This window comes from Aegilops tauschii, chromosome 7 (assembly GCF_002575655.3).
Source record: "Aegilops tauschii subsp. strangulata cultivar AL8/78 chromosome 7, Aet v6.0, whole genome shotgun sequence".
Classification (NCBI taxonomy): Eukaryota; Viridiplantae; Streptophyta; class Magnoliopsida; order Poales; family Poaceae; genus Aegilops; species Aegilops tauschii.
In genome coordinates, this window is record NC_053041.3 from 601,340,144 (window position 1) to 601,359,531 (window position 19,388).

At 44.3% G+C, this 19,388-nt stretch overlaps 1 protein-coding gene across 1 annotated transcript; it reads left to right on the forward strand.

Moving 5' to 3' along the window:
- The first annotated feature begins 16,672 nt into the window (after positions 1-16,672).
- LOC109780334 (protein FAR1-RELATED SEQUENCE 5-like) lies at positions 16,673-18,382 on the forward strand. The gene has a single exon (XM_040396231.3). The coding sequence runs from the start codon at positions 16,673-16,675 to the stop codon at positions 18,380-18,382; it is 1,710 nt and encodes a 569-aa protein (XP_040252165.3).
- Positions 18,383-19,388: the final 1,006 nt, after the last annotated feature.

A 19,388-nucleotide genomic window follows, 5' to 3' on the forward strand; every position in this document is an offset into this window, starting at 1 on the left:
CAAGGCCTAACGAGGCACGAAGAGTCAAACCCATCTCGGACGATTGTTTCATGGCACTCGCTACAGTCAATCCAAGTGCTGTCGCAGCTGCTATGATCTCGGGGTCCTCTTCCGGACCGGCTTTCACTATGAGCGGGGGGATCGATTGTTTATTCTGCATCCCGAGCTGGTCAACTTGTTTCCCGCTTTTTTTACTTTCTTCTTTCTCCTCCTTCAATATTTTTGCTTGCCTACGAAGTTCATGTCCATAGTCGTCAGGCATATTCAGCTCGGCTTGGGACGGTGTCGTCAAAAAATCCTTAGCCCACTTCTTTTGCTTCTCAGTGAATACTTACTTGGGCTCAGGCTCTTTTATCGCCTTCGTATCCGCCTTCCATTTCTCATAATGAGCAGACGCGGCCAATTTGGTTTCAGCTTCACTAAGTTCCCAAGGCCTTGGGAGGAGAGGCTTCAGTGATGGCTCCGGTACCCTTGTGGTCTTAGGTACATAAGGGTCCGGGTTAATAGTCCAGGAGCGGGTTTCCTTGCTGTCCGCCTGCTTCTGCTTCTTCGCCGGAGGTGGATTGGGGGGCGTCGTACCCGCCGGAGGAGGATTGGGGGGCGTCGTACCCGCCGGAGGAGGATTGGGGGGCGGCGGCTGCTTACCCGCCGAAGGTTGTGGATCGGGGGACGGCGTCGAATGGCGTGAAGGAGGTGTAGGTGAACCACCACGACCACCACCACCGCCACCACCACCACCACCACCATCGGAGGGGGTGGACTTGTTAGCCTTGGCGCCTCGCCTAGAAACACTATGTACTTCTTTTTCCATAGAATGATCTGGCGCTTGACATCTCCAAGTCTTCTCTCCCCTTCGGGTGTAGCTTTGTCAATCTCCAGGTCCTCAAACTCTTGGACTATGTCTTCCACCGTGACACGAGCATAGCCATATGCAATGGGGTTGTTGTGGTGGAGTGCTCCAGGTGTACAGGGTAAAGCACTGCCGGTAGCTACCTTCGTGGAAACGTTCCCCACGGGATAATGCAGATCACATTCTTTCATCTCCTTTACATCATCCACGGGGTAGTGAGGCTCCGGTGCACGAATCTCGATCGTCGGTGCATTAGCACCAGGCGGGGCATCCGTGGAAGCCACGCTGCTTCTCCGCTGCTGGCTTCCGCGATCCGCTTCATGATCTTCATGCGGCCCTGCAGCCGATTTTTCTTTTACTAGTTCATGCACGGTCTGCTTCAACTCATGGAGTTCCGATGCAAACATCGCCAAAAGATCTGCATCCCGGTCCGTCTTTCTCTTACGGCTTCTGTAACAGTACGGGTCATTGTCCTGGGAAAACCCTACTTTCCACGGAATTCTGCCTTTGCCTCGTACACGTCCTCCATGTTCATCATTCCCGAGGGTTGTTGTCAGTGCATCTTTCTCTCTGTTGAACTTGATCAAGCCCTCTTGAGCTTGGGTCATTGCGTCAATAAGGGCTTGGGTGGGAGCAAACTTTTTCTTCCGGTGAACACACACCCCTGTCTCCGGGTCTAGCGATCCCCCATGCCCGTACCACCAGCTTTTGGCCCTTGGGTCCCATCCCTCTGTACCTAGAGGGATTCCTCGCACCCTCAGGTCCTCCTCCATCTTCTGCCACTTAGGCTCCGAAAGGCGGTATCCTCCTGGCCCCATAATATGATGGAATTTTTCTTACTCGCATTATCCTTATTTTTTTTCGATATTTCCTTGAAATGCTCCGATTTCTTTTGCCTCACAAATTCTGGCCAATCATCTTTCAGTTTCTCATGTTGTCCATTGAAATCCGGAGTCTTGCCCTTGTTGACATAGTCACGGGTTAATTTTTTCTTGAAGTTCCGGAATGCTTCGGCCATCTTCTGAAGAGCGAACTCTTTAACTAGCCTCCTCCTCTCACGTCCACCCGGAACCTCGTTACCGAATTCATCGACTTTGTTGTATTCCGGAGGTAGAATGAAATGTTCCATAAGCTTTCTCCAGCAATCCTTTTTCGTTCTCTTGTCGACAAAACTGAAACCAAGACGTGCCTTCTTTGGCTCCTTCCATTCCTGGACGGTGATCGGGACGTTGTCTCTAACAACGACTCCGCATTGGTTGATAAACTTTGAGGTGTGCTGTAGGGGCTTGCCGGTTTCACTGACAAAATCAATGGCATATGTTTCTCCTGTTTTCATTGCCTTGGATTTGCCACGCTTTGTCGTACTCGATCCGGCCGAGGGCTAAAAAAAGAAAGAGAGTCGCGCGCGTTGATACATATGTATTCACATTTCAGTAAGTTTGTATCACGAGAGGCTCAATGTATATATATACCTCGCCGGAGGTGGTTGCTACTTGCAATTCGAGATCGTCGTTTGTTGACGGTTGACCTCCGTCGACAATGTCCGTTCCTTCACCTTATTGATCATCGACAATGTCTGTTCCACCGTCAAGGTTTTGAAAAGAAGAGACTACATCCTCTTCTTGCTCATATTCTGAGCCCGGCACATAAGGAATCTCGTTGTTTATGATGCCCATTAAATAACGTTCAGCCTCCGGATCCCTAAGCGGCTCGGCTCTATCGTCCGCCATATGTCACTCCTGCATGTAGTAAAAATTAATTAAGTATAAAGGAATTAAAAAATAAGATTAAGGGGACATAGAGGAGGAGCAGCGACGGTTGAATGATTAAGAGCTATTAAAAAATAAAATTGATGTTTTTTTGGGTCAAACTTATACAATTATTCCCAAATAAATTTCCTTTTCTTTTTCCTTTTCTTTTTCCTCTCTGCTCTCTCTTTCCTTTTCTTTTTCCTTTTCAGTTTTTACTGAGCACTAATTTGCATAGAAGTTTTTGTTTGAGCACTGCCAAGTATTTTGTTTTTCCTTTTGTTTTTCCTTTCCTTTTTCCTCCGCCGCCGCTCAAATTTAATGATTTATACAATTATTCCCAAATAAATTTCCTTTTCTTTTTCCTCTCTGCTCTCTCTTTCCTTTTCTTTTTCCTTTTCAGTTTTTTTATTGAGCACTAGTTTTGGTATGCATATATGCACTCAGTAGCCACGGCAGGGCTGTATGATGGCGATACCGATTGTTTTGTTCTACATCCTCGATCCCTTGAAGGTTTGACAAAAGGTTTGATACATCATTCAGTTCATCGACCAAATACAAATCATCCGGATTCGCCATCGTATGTTTTAATTCACATGATCCATTCAACAAAGTTTGGTACAATAAATTATTACACATCAATTCTTCCCTTGTGTCCCTGCTTGCTTACGATTGTGCCGTATCCATGGAGCATCCTCATCATTTAACTTAATGCTTGGGTCAGTGTTCACTTTGAAGGGCGGAATTTCACCAAACATATTATAATCTTCTGACATGTCTGTCTTGTCCTCCACTCCCACGATGTTTCTTTTCCCTGAAAGAACAATGTGGCGCTTTGGATCATCGCATGATGTACTGATCATTTTCTTATCTTTCCGTTTCCTCGGTTTGCTACTCATGTCCTTCAAATAAAAAACCTGAGCGACATCTTTGGCAAGGACGAATGGTTCGTCAAGGTAACCAAGATTGTTGAAATCCACCATTGTCATTCCGTATTGCTCGTCCACCTTTACCCCACCTCCTGTTAGCTTGAACCATTTGCACCGGAACAAAGGGACCTTAAAGGAGGGTCCATAGTCAAGTTCCCATATCTCCTCTATGTAACCATAATATGTGACCTTTTGCCCATTCTCGGTTGCTGCATCAAAGCGGACACCACTGTTTTGGTTGGTGCTCTTTTTATCTTGGGCGATGGTGTAAAATGTATTCCCATTTATCTCGTACCCTTGGAAAGTCGTTATAGTCGAAGATGGTGTCTTGGCCAACATGTACAGCTGATCTCCAACATCATTGTCATTCATTAAATGTTTTCGCAACCAACTGCCGAAAGTCTCCATGTGGGCCTTTCTAATCCAGGATTCAGGCTTCCCCGGGTTGTCCGAGCGTAAAATATTCTTGTGTTGCTCGAAGTACGGAGCCACCAAGCTGGAATTTTGCAGAACTGTGTGGTGTGCTTCAGTCATAGAATGACCGTCCATACATATCGTTGATTTCCTTCCGATCGTGCCTTTTCCACTTAGTCTCCCCTCGTGCCGCGATTGAGGAATACCAATCGGCTTAAGGTCAGGAACATAGTCAATACAGAACTCAATTACCTCCTCATTTCCATAGCCCTTGACGATGCTTCCTTCTGGCCTAGCACGGTTACGAACATATTTCTTTAATACTCCCATGAACCTCTCAAAGGGGAACATATTGTGTAGAAATACAGGACCGAGAATGGAAATCTCTTCGACTAGGTGGAGCAGGAGGTGCGTCATAATATCGAAGAAGGATGGTGGGAACACCAACTCGAAACTGACAAGGCATTGGACCACATCGTTCTGTAACCATGGTAGATCTTCTGGATTGATTACCTTCTGAGAGATTGCATTAAGGAATGCACATAGCTTCACAATGGCTACTCGAACATTTTCCGGTAGGAGCCCCCTCAAAGCAATCGGAAGCAATTGCGTCATAATCACGTGGCAGTCGTGAGACTTCAGGTTTAGGAACTTTTTGTCCGCCATGTTTATTATTCCCTTTATATTCGACGAGAAGCCAGACGGGACCTTCATACTGCTCAGGCATTCAAAAAAAATGACCTTCTCTTCTTTGGTAAGAGCGTAGCTGGCACGACCTTGAAACCATTCCGGATGCCGGTCATCTGGGTCTTTCAAAAGTTGCTGGTCCTGCCGTCCTTCCTTTGTATCATTTGTCTTCCCATACACGCCCAAGAAGCTTAGCAGGTTCACGCAAATATTCTTCGTAACATGCATCACGTCGATTGCAGAGCAGACATCTAAGACTTTCCAATATTCTAGCTCCCAAAATATAGATTTCTTCTTCCACATGGGTGCGTGCCCATCAACTCCCCGCGGAACTGATTGTCCGCCAGGACCCTTTCCAAAGATGACTTTCAAATCCTTGACCATATCAAATATCTCAGCACCAGTACGTTCCGCAGGCTTCGGCCGGTGATCTGCCTTGCCGTTGAAATGCTTGCCTTTCTTTCTTACGTTATGATTTCGGGGAAGAAATCGACGATGACCCAGGTACACGTTCTTCTTACAATTACCGAAACGTACACTTTCAGTCTCATGTAAGCAGTGCGTGCATGCATTGTATCCCTTATTTGTCTGTCCCGAAAGGTTACTGAGAGCAGGCCAATCGTTGATGGTTACAAAAAGCAACGCTCGTAGGTCAAATTCCTCTTCTTTGTGCTCATCCCAGACACGTACACCAGGTCTGCCCCACAACTGTAAAAGTTCATCAACTAGTGGCCTTAGGTACACATCGATGTCGTTGCCGGGTTGCTTTGGACCTTGGATGAGCACTGGCATCATAATGAACTTCCGCTTCATGCACAACCAAGGAGGAAGGTTGTAGATGCATAGGGTCACGGGCCAGGTGCTATGGCTGGAGCTCTGCTCGCCAAAAGGATTCATGCCATCAGTACTTAGACCAAATCTTATGTTCCTTGCGTCAGCTGCAAAATCTTTGAACACTCTGTCGATCTTTCTCCATTGTGTTCCATCAGCGGGGTGTCTCAACTCTCCGTCGGACTTACGGTCCTCTTTGTGCCATCGCAACGACTTGGCATGCTTTTTGTTCCTGAACAGACGTTTCAACCGTGGTATTATAGGAGCATACCACATCACCTGGCGGGAACCCTCTTCCTGGGTTTCTCGCCCTCAACATCGTCACCAGGGTCATCGCCTCTGATCTTATAACGCAATGCAGTGCATACAGGGCATTCATTCAAATTCTCGTATTCACCGCGGTAGAGGATGCAGTCGTTAATGCATGCATGTATCTTCAGAACCTCTAAACCTAGAGGGCAGACAACCTTCTTTGCTTCGTACGTACTGGCGGGCAACTCGTTATTCTTCGGAAACATATTCTTCAACATTTTCAGCAAATTTTCAAATGATGAGTCAGCTACACCTTCCCGTGCCTTCCATTTTAGCAAATCCAGTGTGCAGCCCAGCTTTTTCAGACTATTATCGCATCCTGGGTACAACGACTTTTTGTGATCCTCTGATCCAAATTCTCCCTCTCCTTGTCAGTTTAGCAGCGTCTCCGTGCATCAGCAATGGTCCGACCAAGATCATCAGCGGGCTCATCATGTGCCTCTTCTTCACCTTCACCTAACCCTTCCCCACCTTCAGCATCATCCTCCATGAAAGCATCACCGAAATGATCATGATAGTTGTCATCGATATCATCCCCTTCTTCATCTTCTTCCATTCTAACCCCTCTTTCTTCATGCTTGGTCCAACAATTATAGCTTCGCATGAAACCGTGCCGAAGCAGGTGCATGTGAACGTCTCTTGAGGAGGAGTAACCCTTCTGATTCTTACAGGCAGCACATGGACAGATAATAAAACCTCGCTGCTTGTTCGCATTTGCCACTACGAGGAAATCTTTCAAACCCGTAGTGAACTCGCCGGAGAGTCGGGGACCGTACATCCATTGCCCATTCATCTGCATTATTATTATATAAAGTATATAATTAACCATCATGCATTTGTTAAACTAACTAGCTAGAAATAATACAAATTAAACAATGAACTACACACATGCATATTTTATCAATGACACATGAAAGGTTCAAGTTGCTAACCGCGATCGCGGAGGAAAAATAAATGAGAAAGCTCAAGTGTGGCTCGGACACTTCATATCATGTTTGTTTCATGCTCTCGGGCATTTCATCGAACACCTTGTGTGCATAGGAGGAACCAAAAGCAAACCCACCACCCTCCTTCTGAATTGTGGCTAAGTGAAATGAGCTAAGTCCTATATATAGGGATGGGCCTTTAGTCCCGGTTGGCCTGGCCAACCGCGACTAAAGGCCTTCGGGCCAGCCTGAGGACCTTTAGTCCCGGTTGGCCAGGCCAACCGGGACTAAAGCCCCTCCCGTCCGCCAGCTGTCGACCGAGCGCGCTGGGCCCAGATAGTTGGTCGCGGGTCTCCTCCCGAACCGCGACTAAAGACCCCTTTGATCGCGGTTCGATTATTTTAGGGACTAATGGGGGCGTATGGAAGCCTCTTTTTCTACTAGTGCATAGTCCCAGCAAATTAATTAACCAAGGTTGTACTATCGACGTACGCGAGTCAAAATCACTCCCGCTGTTCTGCACCATGCGTGTCAACCTTAATTACGTACGGCACATACGTACTCCACATATGAGCGTATGTGAAATTGCAAAACTAAACCCTCTTCTGGAAACAAGACGAGATTTTGAAATTTGTATCTACCCCAGTAATTAAAGTAAGGAAGGCCATATCTCTGTCTCCGCCAGACCAGAGAACAAACATATGAGGAGGCCGTAAGAAAAGGAAGATGGTAAAACAGATGGCTAGCATGATTAAAATAGTACTCTACGTAGATAAACAATGTTGTGCGCCAGGGTACAATCACTGAATCACACAGCAACAGACTATAGATAAATTTATTTGCAGTCATCTTTACTCAAAGCGTCCACTGGCACCCACGTCGCCCTGCCTCACACCTAAAATCTATTACTACTACTCCAACAGCGTAAACAGCGTACTACGTGCAGTGGTGGCACAGGATAGCTATGATTTGAAAAAAGAAAAACAAGCTGATCGATCAGGACCACCCACACTTACTCCTACCATGCATGTATCTCTACGTGTTCCCGCCATAAGATAAGCTCGACATGATCCAGATCCGTACTAAAGGCCAAGTGGTAGTTGTACATGTTTAAGTATTTGTGTACGATATGATGTAGGTTTGCCACCACCTAATAACTCCATGCTTTTGTTTCTTTACGTTTTCATGAGCAGGTGTCAGGGCCCCATGTACTAGTAAGAATGGGATATACGTACGTGCGCCACTGGTAATCGATCTACTCTAGCCAAATTATACTGCTTCTTCCACTGCTTGGCCTCCCTCCATGTCGCAGCGAAGAAAGCTAGATTGACACAACATGCATCGACATCTGGCTAGGTGCACCTATACCTTGCCAAAGTTATCATTTACCACATCTAGGTGGAGTATCTAAGTAGACAAAAACAACATTTCATTTTTTTGCAGAAATGGCCGGAAACAACTTTTCAATTTTTTTGGCGACAAGTAATATGGATCGGACGGAGTAAGAAGTTATCTCTTAACTAGGAGAAACCATTTTGTAGTTCCCTATATTCCAACTCATCAATAATTTTAGGTGATATACACTTATAGTACCATTGTATAAGTTCCGCGCATGGATGTCCGGTCATTTCTGCTCTTGACTCTCCTAAAGTAACCATGCATGATCCTGATTAACAATCACACCGGCGGATTCGGTCTACTTATAGTAACGATTAGGCTACCGCTAATCACTGTCGTTAAGCTTAATGACAGTATCCGGCGGCGAGCGGTAGGCGCCAAGCAGCTACGCGCAGCGCAGCAAGCGTCCAAATCATCGGATACCTTCTTGTTTCCGATTGATCTTTGCCCCATTTATATAAATTCAGAGCCCGACTCCTGCTCTGCTGCTTCCATGTGTCTGTTCCGTCTCAGCCTCTGCATCATTGCAAGCACGATACTCAAGGATGATTGCTGCAGCCTGATTTAACTATGTCTCTGTTTTTTTGTTTCTTCTTTTGAGAATTCAGATCTACTCCGTATTAGACAGCCTAGATCTACAACATGGGGTGCATCATTAGCCTCAAGCTTTGTTTAGCGGCACTGTCCCTGCTTTAACCCGGATGGACACTCACTATAGGATTAAGATCTGCATAAGTCCTGTGTCATCAGATAAATTACTGTACTATATCTGCTACGTGGAGGGCGGCGCGTCTAAGCACGAGGCACGCACATGCACAAAATTGGAGGACGGCGCGAGATCCGAGGCTAACGTGCTTTAGGTACTACGGAGGAACCAACCCAGAGGAGATCGGACGTGGAGATATATATACCTTTTGTACGGACCACGGTTAATTCATTCGATCCTCGGGGCTCTTTTGACGCGGCAATACGAAAGACCAATGATTGTAACATTTTTTTTCCGAACACAGTACATACCCTATCCCTATGAACACCTTTGAGAGACTAAGTCGACGTATCATCTTGAGATTACAAAGTCACCGTAGGCGCCTCGTCGTCGACAGGAACGTCTCCTCCCACTGAAAGCGCATCGCCGAAAATCCAGAAATAATGCGAGCCCCAGGACTAACCCTGGTGGGCTGGAGATACCACTGTGCGTCTAACCATCCGACCACAGGTTGGTTCGCGATTGTAACATTTTTTTACATGATTTGATTTGCACCATTTATTTATTTATTTTGCTGGCTGCACCAAAAATTATTTGATGGCACCACTGAAAAATTAAATGACTCTTTTCATGAAGTTCAAGTTGAAGATTTTTCTTTTGTCTATCGTCATGTGTTGTGGTGTGGCACTCCGGTCAATCAATAGTTCACGGAAGTCTTTAGGGAGCACACGTCTCATAGGTTTCACGAAATTTGACGACATGGCGGTTTCATTGGTGTTGTACATGTTGGCTTGTTGCGCAACAGTGCCTATGATATTCCATAATGCCTTGATCCAGGGTCTGGTTTGCTATCTTCGATGGGGTTGTGCATTGGCTATGGCGTAAGAACAAGTGGTGGGCCTAGCCGGCTGAGGCTGGTCGGCGTTATATCTGCGGACTAGGCTTGCTTTGAGGGTCTCTGGTGCCAGCGCCTACAAATTGTTACATGGACTAATGGACCTTAGGATGGAGGAGTGTGAAGGAACAACAAAGCTATATCAATGCCTCATGTCTATCGCCAAAGTAGAACAGATAATTATGTACACACAATATTTCTTTGTGGCTCCGTCACGGTGATACAAAGTAGCTAGCATCGTTGCAAGAGTTGGTACTAGCCGGATATGTCGCATTGCGATTCATGAGGTAACAATGACATTGATGAGCAGTATGTGTGTCATGGTGCGTCATTGGTAATCCGATCTCATGTGTGTGTGATGGGTCTATGGGTCTAGTCGATGAAGTCAGGGTCAGTAGATGACATGATTGACCGTAGAAGGCAATACTAGAATAGATGTTTTCTTCTTACCAGCATGTGTACGATTTCATGGCATCTACTCTACTATTGATGGGGTTGTCCTATTAAGCTACTGAAGTTCGGGATTGACTAGAAAAACTTTCCGACACATATCGACTAGAAAAGTTGGAAGCGAGCTGCGTATTTGTACGGTCATGCATGTTAGCTCAAGCTTTTTTCGCGAATGATGTTTGCTCAAGCTAATTAGCAACAAGGGGTTTTGTATTGTTAGACCAAAAACCCTAGAGTTACGGGGAAACATTTACAGAAAGCAACTTCGGAAACAACTCCACCTTTTTCTCTCCCCGCTAATTTTCAGTATGGGTCCTCAGGGCATGTACAACAGTCTAGACAGATTCTATCTATAGCCCCTGTCCACGTCAGATATAGTCTATTTAGTTGTTTACTACAGACATCCTTTACAACGCATTGTCTATTTACTAGTCTGTATAGCTTGTAAAATCATGCGGTGGTTGTATCGATCTTGGAACGAAAAATTACTAGATGCAGAGGAGGTTGGACGTCGCTAAGCAGCGATTTTTGTGCCATTAGACAGTCGGTAATTGTACAGACGACTGGTTTCTCTCTCTTCTTTCTTTTCCCACCACCTAATCAAATATCCTATGTGTGCTTGCTTACAGACAGCTGAGTCAACCCCACTGTACATGCCCTCACTCTGCTCGTTTTCCAACCATAGCTTGTCAACTTAATCCGAAAGTTCAATTTCCCGTAAAAAGTCTTTTGTACATGTACATAGCTAGTCAGCCTTATAGTAACCAAGATATGCCCCCCCCCCCCCCCCCCCCCGCGCGCAAACATAACTTGATACATGGAAAAGCTCTATTTCCATATGTCAGGATATGCTCATAAAGAATACTCCTATCTACTACAATGCTGCTCAAACAGTAGATAGATTTTGTGATGTATCACCTCGAGGGAAAGCCACTAATTCTGCAGGCCACTCACAGTCACATCTCACTGAAAAGCACCAAAACATCCCTAAAAAGTGCGAGAGAATTAAATTGAACAAAAATGCCTAGATGTTCAATCAATGTCGCTATGAGGCATTAGTGGGTCGGTGAACCAACTAATTTAGAGACCCGGAAAGGTCATTTTTCAGGAAAACTGATACCCTCTTTCGAAGCTTGATTTGCTATTGACCTATGTGTGATTAAGACCTACAAAACCAGTCACGTCAAGGGACAACGTGACCCCTCCGCACCGAAGATAATCCGAAATTTTCTCTACGACAGATCCCAGTCACAACCCATCGCCAGAATAATATATATAACGTGACAGCGACATCACTAGAAGCTCGTGCATCAAAGCTATTCCATTTCCTATTAGCCCCAAATCAAAATCGTACGTGTGCCTAAAGATACGTCAAAATTTTAGACTCCAAAGAAGAAGAAAAAGACGTAGCAAAAAACCTGATTAAAGCTATTCCATTTCCTCTTAATCCGGGAGACAGGAGATGGTAAGCACCAAAACGCTGAAGTAGCTAGCTAGCACCAGAGTGTACGTGCGGGAGGTTGACAGCAACCGCGTACGTGCACGTACGTTGGACCCCCCCAGTTTGTCGGGGCGCCGAGGCCGCTGTTTACCGTCCTACGTTGCCGTTGTTGAGTATAAGGATTATGGACACCGATAAGTGCCGACCGTTCGGCCTGGGAGACTCCCAGGCCGAACAACTCGTTCGTGCTGGAGTGGAGAAGGATTGAACGAATTCGTTCGGTGGAAAAGAACCTCCAGCCCAAACGCCTCACCTCCTGTAACGATCAAACTTGTCGTTACACAAAGCACACGATCCAGTAGATAAAGTGGGCCTACAGGCCTTTTTCCTGTGAAAAGAAAAACGAAAAATAAAGCCCATATTAAGTTATGACTACTAAAAAACTCAGTTTTTCTGTGACTAATAAACACTGGTCTTTTGCACGATAAAAATGTCATTGACTATTGCCATTCTATGAAATAAATTGCCATGTTCAAGTTTATGTTTTTAAAAATGGCACAAAAAAGGAAGAAGTTCATGGCAATCTGCATCTCTACACTATGAAAAGTTGCCATCACTACGAAATTTACAAAAAAAACTTTCCATGAAGTGATATGGTGAAAAAGGTTCTCTCTAGACACAGAATTTAATTAGAAAAAAATAAAGAAAACATCTTAAGTTGTAATGATATCGTTCATGTAATCCCCATGGCAAAACAAATTTCAAAGGATCAAACCTTTTTGCCATGTTCTCAAACTTGAAAGAACTTGCCGTGTTCTCAAACTTGCCGTGTTCTCAAACTAATTTGTAAAATGGCCATGACAAACATTCTTCGGACGGACATGGCAAAAAGACACAACGAACCATAGCAAAAAATGCATTTAGTTGCCATGGAAAATTTCACATCTATAAACAAATACTGATTTTATTTGCCATGGCAAGTTTGCCATGGGTTTGAACATCTTAGCTTGCCATGTTTTTTAACATCTTTAGTTGTCATGGCAAGTTTGTCATGTTCATGTTTGCCATATATTTGTACAAACTTAATTAAAAAAGAAGTTTGACATGTTTTTGCACATCTTAAGTTTGCCATGGCAAGTTTGCAAATGTTTTTGACATCTTAAATTGCTATGTTTTTTAACATCTTTTGTTTCCATGGCAAGTTTGCATGTTTGTGAACATGTTAATTAAAAAAAGTTTGCCATGTTTTTGAACAAACTTAATTAAAAGAAGTTACCATGTTTTTGCACACATTAAAGTTTGCGATGTTTTTGACCATTTTAAAATGCCACGGCAAATTTGCCATATTTTTGAACATCTACAAAGTTTGCCATGTTTGTGAACATCTAAAGTTACCATGGCAAAGTTTGCCATGTATTTGAACATCTATAACTTTTCCATGGCAAGTTTGCATGTTTTTTAACATGTTAATTAAAGAAGTTTGCCATGGCATAAAATGGAGTCAAATTTGCCATGGCAAAAATGTAGTACTTTTGCCATTGAAATAACTAAGAAAATATCATGGCTACACAATTATACATAGTAAAAGTTGCCATGTTCTATAAATGTAAATTTGCCATAATATTTAAATAAAAATGGACCAGGCTCGCGGGCGCACGGGCGCCAGATCGCAGCCCCGAGCGCTCTCCCAGAAAAGGAAGGAGCCACCCCGCGCGCGCGACCAGACAGCCGAAAACGGAAAATCAGACCCCGCGCGCGCGAAACCAACCCAAGCCCGCGCGAATCACGCCCCCCCCCCCCCGATCACACCTGGTCCCTCCTGGCCCCCGCTTCCTCGCACCCGTCGTCCTGGTCCCCACCCCCTCCCTGCACCCCCCCCCCCCCACGCTCCCCCTTGCGGACGCCTCACGCAACCCCCTCTCCCCCTTTTCCTTGAAGGACAAGCCCACGCACGGGTCCCCTTCTTCCTCCTTGCTCCTGCCTTTCCTCCTCTAAACAAGATCGGAACAAGATCTGCCCCGTCTATGGCGTCTTGAAAGAACAAAGCCGACGCAGGAACACCTCCTTCCTCCTCCTTGCTCCAAAAATCAGATCTGGAGAGAAAAAACCAGACCTACCTGCCCCTAAAAAGGTAAGCACCACCTCCACCCGACTCCTCTCTCTTCCCTACTCAACCACCCCTGCTTGAACATCAACTAGTTCGTTCTTTTGATCTCGTGAAAAAAGCAACTATAATGGGAACACCAGTACGCATCTTGAGCAACTATTATGATACAAAAAAAGCAACACCAGTACAAAAATAGAGCAACTGGAAAAAGAAAATGCAGGACCATTGCGTTTGTTTGCTGGTGCATTGCAACATGAAACCTTCTTTGCTTTCTTTCCTATCCTATTATAAGGTGCTTGGGGTTCATGAGCAACCCTGATCAGGAAAAAAGTAACCTGACAACTCAAACAATTAACTGAAGCAACTATGTTCATTTTTGAAGCAACACTGGTAAAAAAAGAACTGTGCAACCGTAGCTTTTCAGAAATTCTAGAGTTGCCTCTACCTGATGTGAGAACACCATGTCACCCGAAGCACCTGCAGTTCGACTAGTCCAGTTTTTAGTTCGTTCTTTTGATCTCGTGAAAAAAGCAACTATAGTGGGAACACCGGTACGCATCTTGAGCAACTATTATGATACCAAAAAAGCAACACCAGTACAAAAATAGAGCAACTCTAGTGGAAAAAGAAAATGCAGGACCATTGCGTTTGTTTGCTGGTGCATTGCAACACGAAACCTGCTTTGCTTTCTTTCCTATCCTATTATAAGGTGCTTGGGGTTCATGAGCAACCCTGATCAGGAAAAAAGTAACCTGACAACTCGAACAATTAACTGAAGCAACTATGTTCATTTTTGAAGCAACACTGGTAAAAAAAGAGCTGTGCAACCGTAGCTTTTCAGAAATTCTAGAGTTGCCTCTACATGATGTGAGAACATGTCAACTCTAGTACTAAAACACATGCATTAAAGCATGAACTATCAAGAACGTAAAAAACTCAAGTTATAGACAGAGGTAGAAAGTATTAACTTGCATGTGTTAACGCACAGCTTTTGCTATGTCAGTATGGTTCTCGCTAAAAAAGATGACACAAACGACAAACGCACAAAACAAAAGGTCGCGTCATAAAAAACAGATTCGAACAATCCCACACTAAGATACTTTGCTACATTCCATATGGTCCCACTAAAAAAAAGACATAAACTACACCAAATGATAGGCCTCCTGCTCCTGGTAAGCTCTCCGTCAGATATGCACATTGGTTGTTTCTTTCCAATCATCAAAAGTTGTAATCTGCTGCTGAAAAAAAGGCACAAATGAAATCAGCGCATGTCGTGTAAAAACAAAACTTTGCTGTTGTATATGTGTGTCACACTGGTAGAAACATAACACATGTAAGAAAACAAAGAAGAAACAGGAAACTTTCGAGGAAAAAGAAGATATGAATTGCATCTGTTTAAGTTTATAGTTGCCCAAACATGTGTTTATAGTTGCTCCTTTATATTCTACAACTACTTTGTTCATAAAAGGTCATGCATGCTCTTTGCTGCTGTATATGTGTGTCATGCTGGTAGAAACATAACACATATAAGAAAAACAAAAGAATAAACAGGAAACTTTTGAGGAAAAAAGAAGATATGAATTGCCTCTGTTTAACTTTATAGTTGCCCAAACAAGTGTTTATAGTTGCTCCTTTATATTCTACAACTAGTTTGTTCATAAAAGGTCATGCATGCTTTTGTGGTGGGCTAACACACAAATTGTTGCAGGTTGATTGTTCATGATGATTGATCTGAATGAACCACCGCTTGACATAGAGTCCATCAACATTTCAGTCGAGTTGGGTGCACCCTTCTTGCATGCAGGGGGTGAACAGGGACATCAACAACTAGAGGAGGAGGTTGGTGAGTCTCCTGACCCCAATATTGGATCTAACACTGCTCATGTCCCGGACAAACGTGTTGCCACTCCCCCACCTATGGTTGCTCCTGCTAATGCTTTAGTTCATGAGACACGTGAGTTGGAAGATGAAGAAGCTGGATCACAGCCACAACAACCTTATGTTGGCATGCGCTTCGACACATTAGAGGATGCGAGGGAACACTACAATCGCTATGCTTTGATGGAGGGCTTTTCAATCAAGTCAAATACGTCTTACAGGTCGTCCTACACAAGTGTGTTGGAAAAACAGCAATTCTGCTGTAACAAGTTCCGCAAACCAGTAGAGAGAGTTGGGATCCCAGATGTTCCCTTGTCGAGCAAAAACACTACATGTCCAAGCTCACCTGAACAAGATGTTGAAGATGATGTCGAGGAACACACTTTCAAGAAGAAGAGGAAACGGGAAACTGTGAAGCGAACAAAATGTCGTGCTAAGATGGTGGTGAAGCTTAAAGATGACAGATGGGAGGTTATCACTTTTATTGCAGATCATAACCATCCACTGATTGAGAAGCCATCACTTTCGAAATACCTCCGTTCTCACCAAGGAATCCCGCCGGAACAGAAAAAACTACTGACTCACCTAAATGACTGCAACTTGACAGCAGGTACAAAACTCACATTGCGTTAAGTCTTTTTACCACAGAACTGTTACTTATTCCTGCATCAAAGTACCTTGACCTGAGCCAACTATGTTCATTTTTTATGCAACTATGTTCATTTTTTGTGCAACTCTGGTAATTAAAAAAATCATGACCCAAAACAGAAACACCTTGGTGTTGCCTATTCCTACCTCAACTACTTGGGTTTGTTTCATATCCTAGTATAAGCTGCTTAGGATTCATGGGCAGCCCTGACCAGGGGGAAAAACTGGCAACTTGAAAAGTAAACTGAGGCAACTATGTTCATTTTCCGTGCAACTCTGAAAAAAAAGACATCACCCATCAAAAAACATAACTTGGTTGGATACAGGCTTGGTTCTTGTTCTGCTTATGCATAAATGTTACTTTATGTTATCTATAAAAAACATGTTGCTCGCTGCATTGTGGTTAGTTAGTCCTGAAAAAAACAAGTTTCTATTTTTTTATGCCAGGAAAAATGATGATGTTAATGTCATCATACTACAGCTCGGAGTTGATTGTTCCGTACACAGCTAAAGCTATCCATAACAACTGTTCGAAGCTCAACGCCCCAACTAAAGACATTGACATTGAAGAAACACTAAACTACTTTTGCAAGGTGATGGAAAATGACCCAGGATTTTTCTTTAAATGCAAGACAGATGCGGAAGGCAGGACAGAAAACTTGTTTTGGGTGGATGGTGCGGCACGGAAAGCATACGCGGAGGCTTATCATGATTGCGTGTCATTTGATGCAACTTACCTCACGAACATGTACAATATGCCGTTTGCCCCCTTCATTGGAATCAACAGACATGGGCAGTCAATAATGCTCGGGTGTGGATTTGTCTGGCAGGAACTAGCCTCAAGTTATGACTGGTTATTTGATGCTTTCCTAGAAGCAATGGATGGTTTGGCTCCGGACAACATCATCACGGACCAAGATGTTGCTATGGCACAATCTATCAAGAGGAAGTTCCCGGCAACGATTCACCGTTGCTGCCGTTGGCATATAATGAAGAAAGCACAAGAGAAGCTTGGCCCCGTGTTGGCTAGGAACCCGGATTTGGTAAAAGACTTCAATGAATGCATTGACTTCAGTTTCACCCCGGCTGAGTTTGAAAGGAAATGGGCTGCACTTCAATTGAAATATGAAGGTCTTATGCATGGTCACTTTGAGAAACTGTATGAGGATCGGGCTACATGGGTGCCGTGTTACTTCAAATTCAGGTTCTTCCCTTTCCTTCAGTCAACGCAACGCAGCGAAGGGTTCAATGCTGTGTTGAAGCACTATGTGAACCCACACAAGTCAATTCTCAACTTCGTCAAGCAATATGAGAAAATTCAGGTACACATAATCGTGAGGGAGGGCGGGAACGACTACCGGACAGAACATCTAGAGGCACAAAGATGGTCGCGTTTCCCCATTGAGAGGCATGCCTACAAAGCATACACTAGGGACATCTATGTGAAGTTTAGAACTGAGTTTCAGATGATTGGCCAGTACGATGTGCACCCCGCTGGAATCAACTTCTATTACCTTGAGCCCAATATAGAAGAAGTCCTAGGGTATGGCTCGAGGAAGTACCTAGTCACAGTGAGACCAGAGCCAGCTATCTACGATTGCAAATGTTGCAAGTGGCATAGAGACGGCATGCTTTGTTGCCATGTCTTGAAAATCTTCACACACCTTGGCGTTAATGAGATACCTGAACACTACATCAAGCGCCGCTGGACGCAACATGCAGTACCAAGTGCACCACCGCCACCTAACGAGGGCCCTCCGCATGACTTGCCCGCTGAGTCAGAGAACCAGGTTTGGCAAGTGACTCTGACAATGGATTTTGCAAAGCTAGCCAAGAAGGCAATGACTAGTGATGAGGCAGCCGCTGCAGTTAGGAGGCACATGAAAGCAGCAGATACTGAGGTTACTAAGCTGAATAAACTAAGGAAGAAGAGGCTAAAGGCAGCCCGGGAAGCGGCTCGTGCTAGGGAAGCATCAAACCCTAATGCCCCAAGTACTTCAAACCAACCTCCTGCCCCCCTGCTCCTATGGATCCACCTCGTTCAGTCACGAAAGGGCGCAGCCGCAGCAAGCGCTTCAAATCAGCCCTGGAACTACACCCTAAGAAAAAGAACAAGTGCAGCATTTGTGAATCAATCGATCACACTGCTGCGACGTGCCTAGGGAAGCTGATGTGATCATTACCACATGAAGGGAATGACCCCCTGGGCTTGCAAAACTAGCGGAAAGTAAGGAAAAAAAGAGCAAACAGTGTCCTGGTAGATGAAGCAATTGAGGTCTGGTTTCTGAGCAAATGTAGAAGGGAAATCAAGCAACTGCCAGCTTCAAGAAAAAAGCAAACGATGAAATCATTTGCATGGATTTCTTTTAATTTATGTGTTTTCCTGGCTTTAAATTCACAAATTGGAGACTGTGTGGAGGTAGATGCTTGACATTTGTGCTTATATTCCTTACTCGTAAAACATGAAAAAACCTATGAGCGCTTGTGATTTATGCAAACATGTTATAGGTGGTTTGGAGCAAACTTTTGTGAGTTTTGTAATGGAACACATTAGTATTCGCATTTGATATTCTCTAATGGAACACATTGATCAGGAAAAAAATGTACCTATATATTTGTTCACTTGTTGGCCGGTTTATATATTTGTTCACTTGTTGGCCGGTTTATATATTTGTTCACTTGTTGGCCGGTTTGAGGATCTCCTGCCATGGAATCTTGTTCAGGTCACACTTCAGCATGGAGATGGTCATCTTCTTCCTGATGTTTGGTATGTCGCTTTGTCCATAGTTCGGGAGCCACGTCCCGTTCCACAATAACGCGTTCATCAATGCGAATATGTTACAGTCACCGCTGCAAAAAAACCAAAAATGTCAAGAAAGCACTTGCAAAAAAAAGCAAAACACTACGTCTTATAACAACGGATATGTATGTATGTGGGTTGGTCCTTACGATACAGTCTGCTTTGGTGCATCGATATCCACAAGCGGGAACTGGTCCATTGTCTTTGCTTGTTTTGGATAGTACTTGTCCCACAACACACGAACTGCAGCTACAATAGCCCTTGCAACATCATCCAGCCTCTTGCTTTTTTTTAACATCCTCCATGAGTCAAACACTTCGGACCTTTTGTCCCTCAGATTGATGTTGAGTACCCAGTAGTGGTGTCCA

What these genes read in the sequence shown, in the direction of transcription:
- LOC109780334 (XM_040396231.3), top strand. Translation starts at nt 16,673, where the DNA reads ATGATGATGTTAATGTCATCATACTACAGCTCGGAGTTGATTGTTCCG.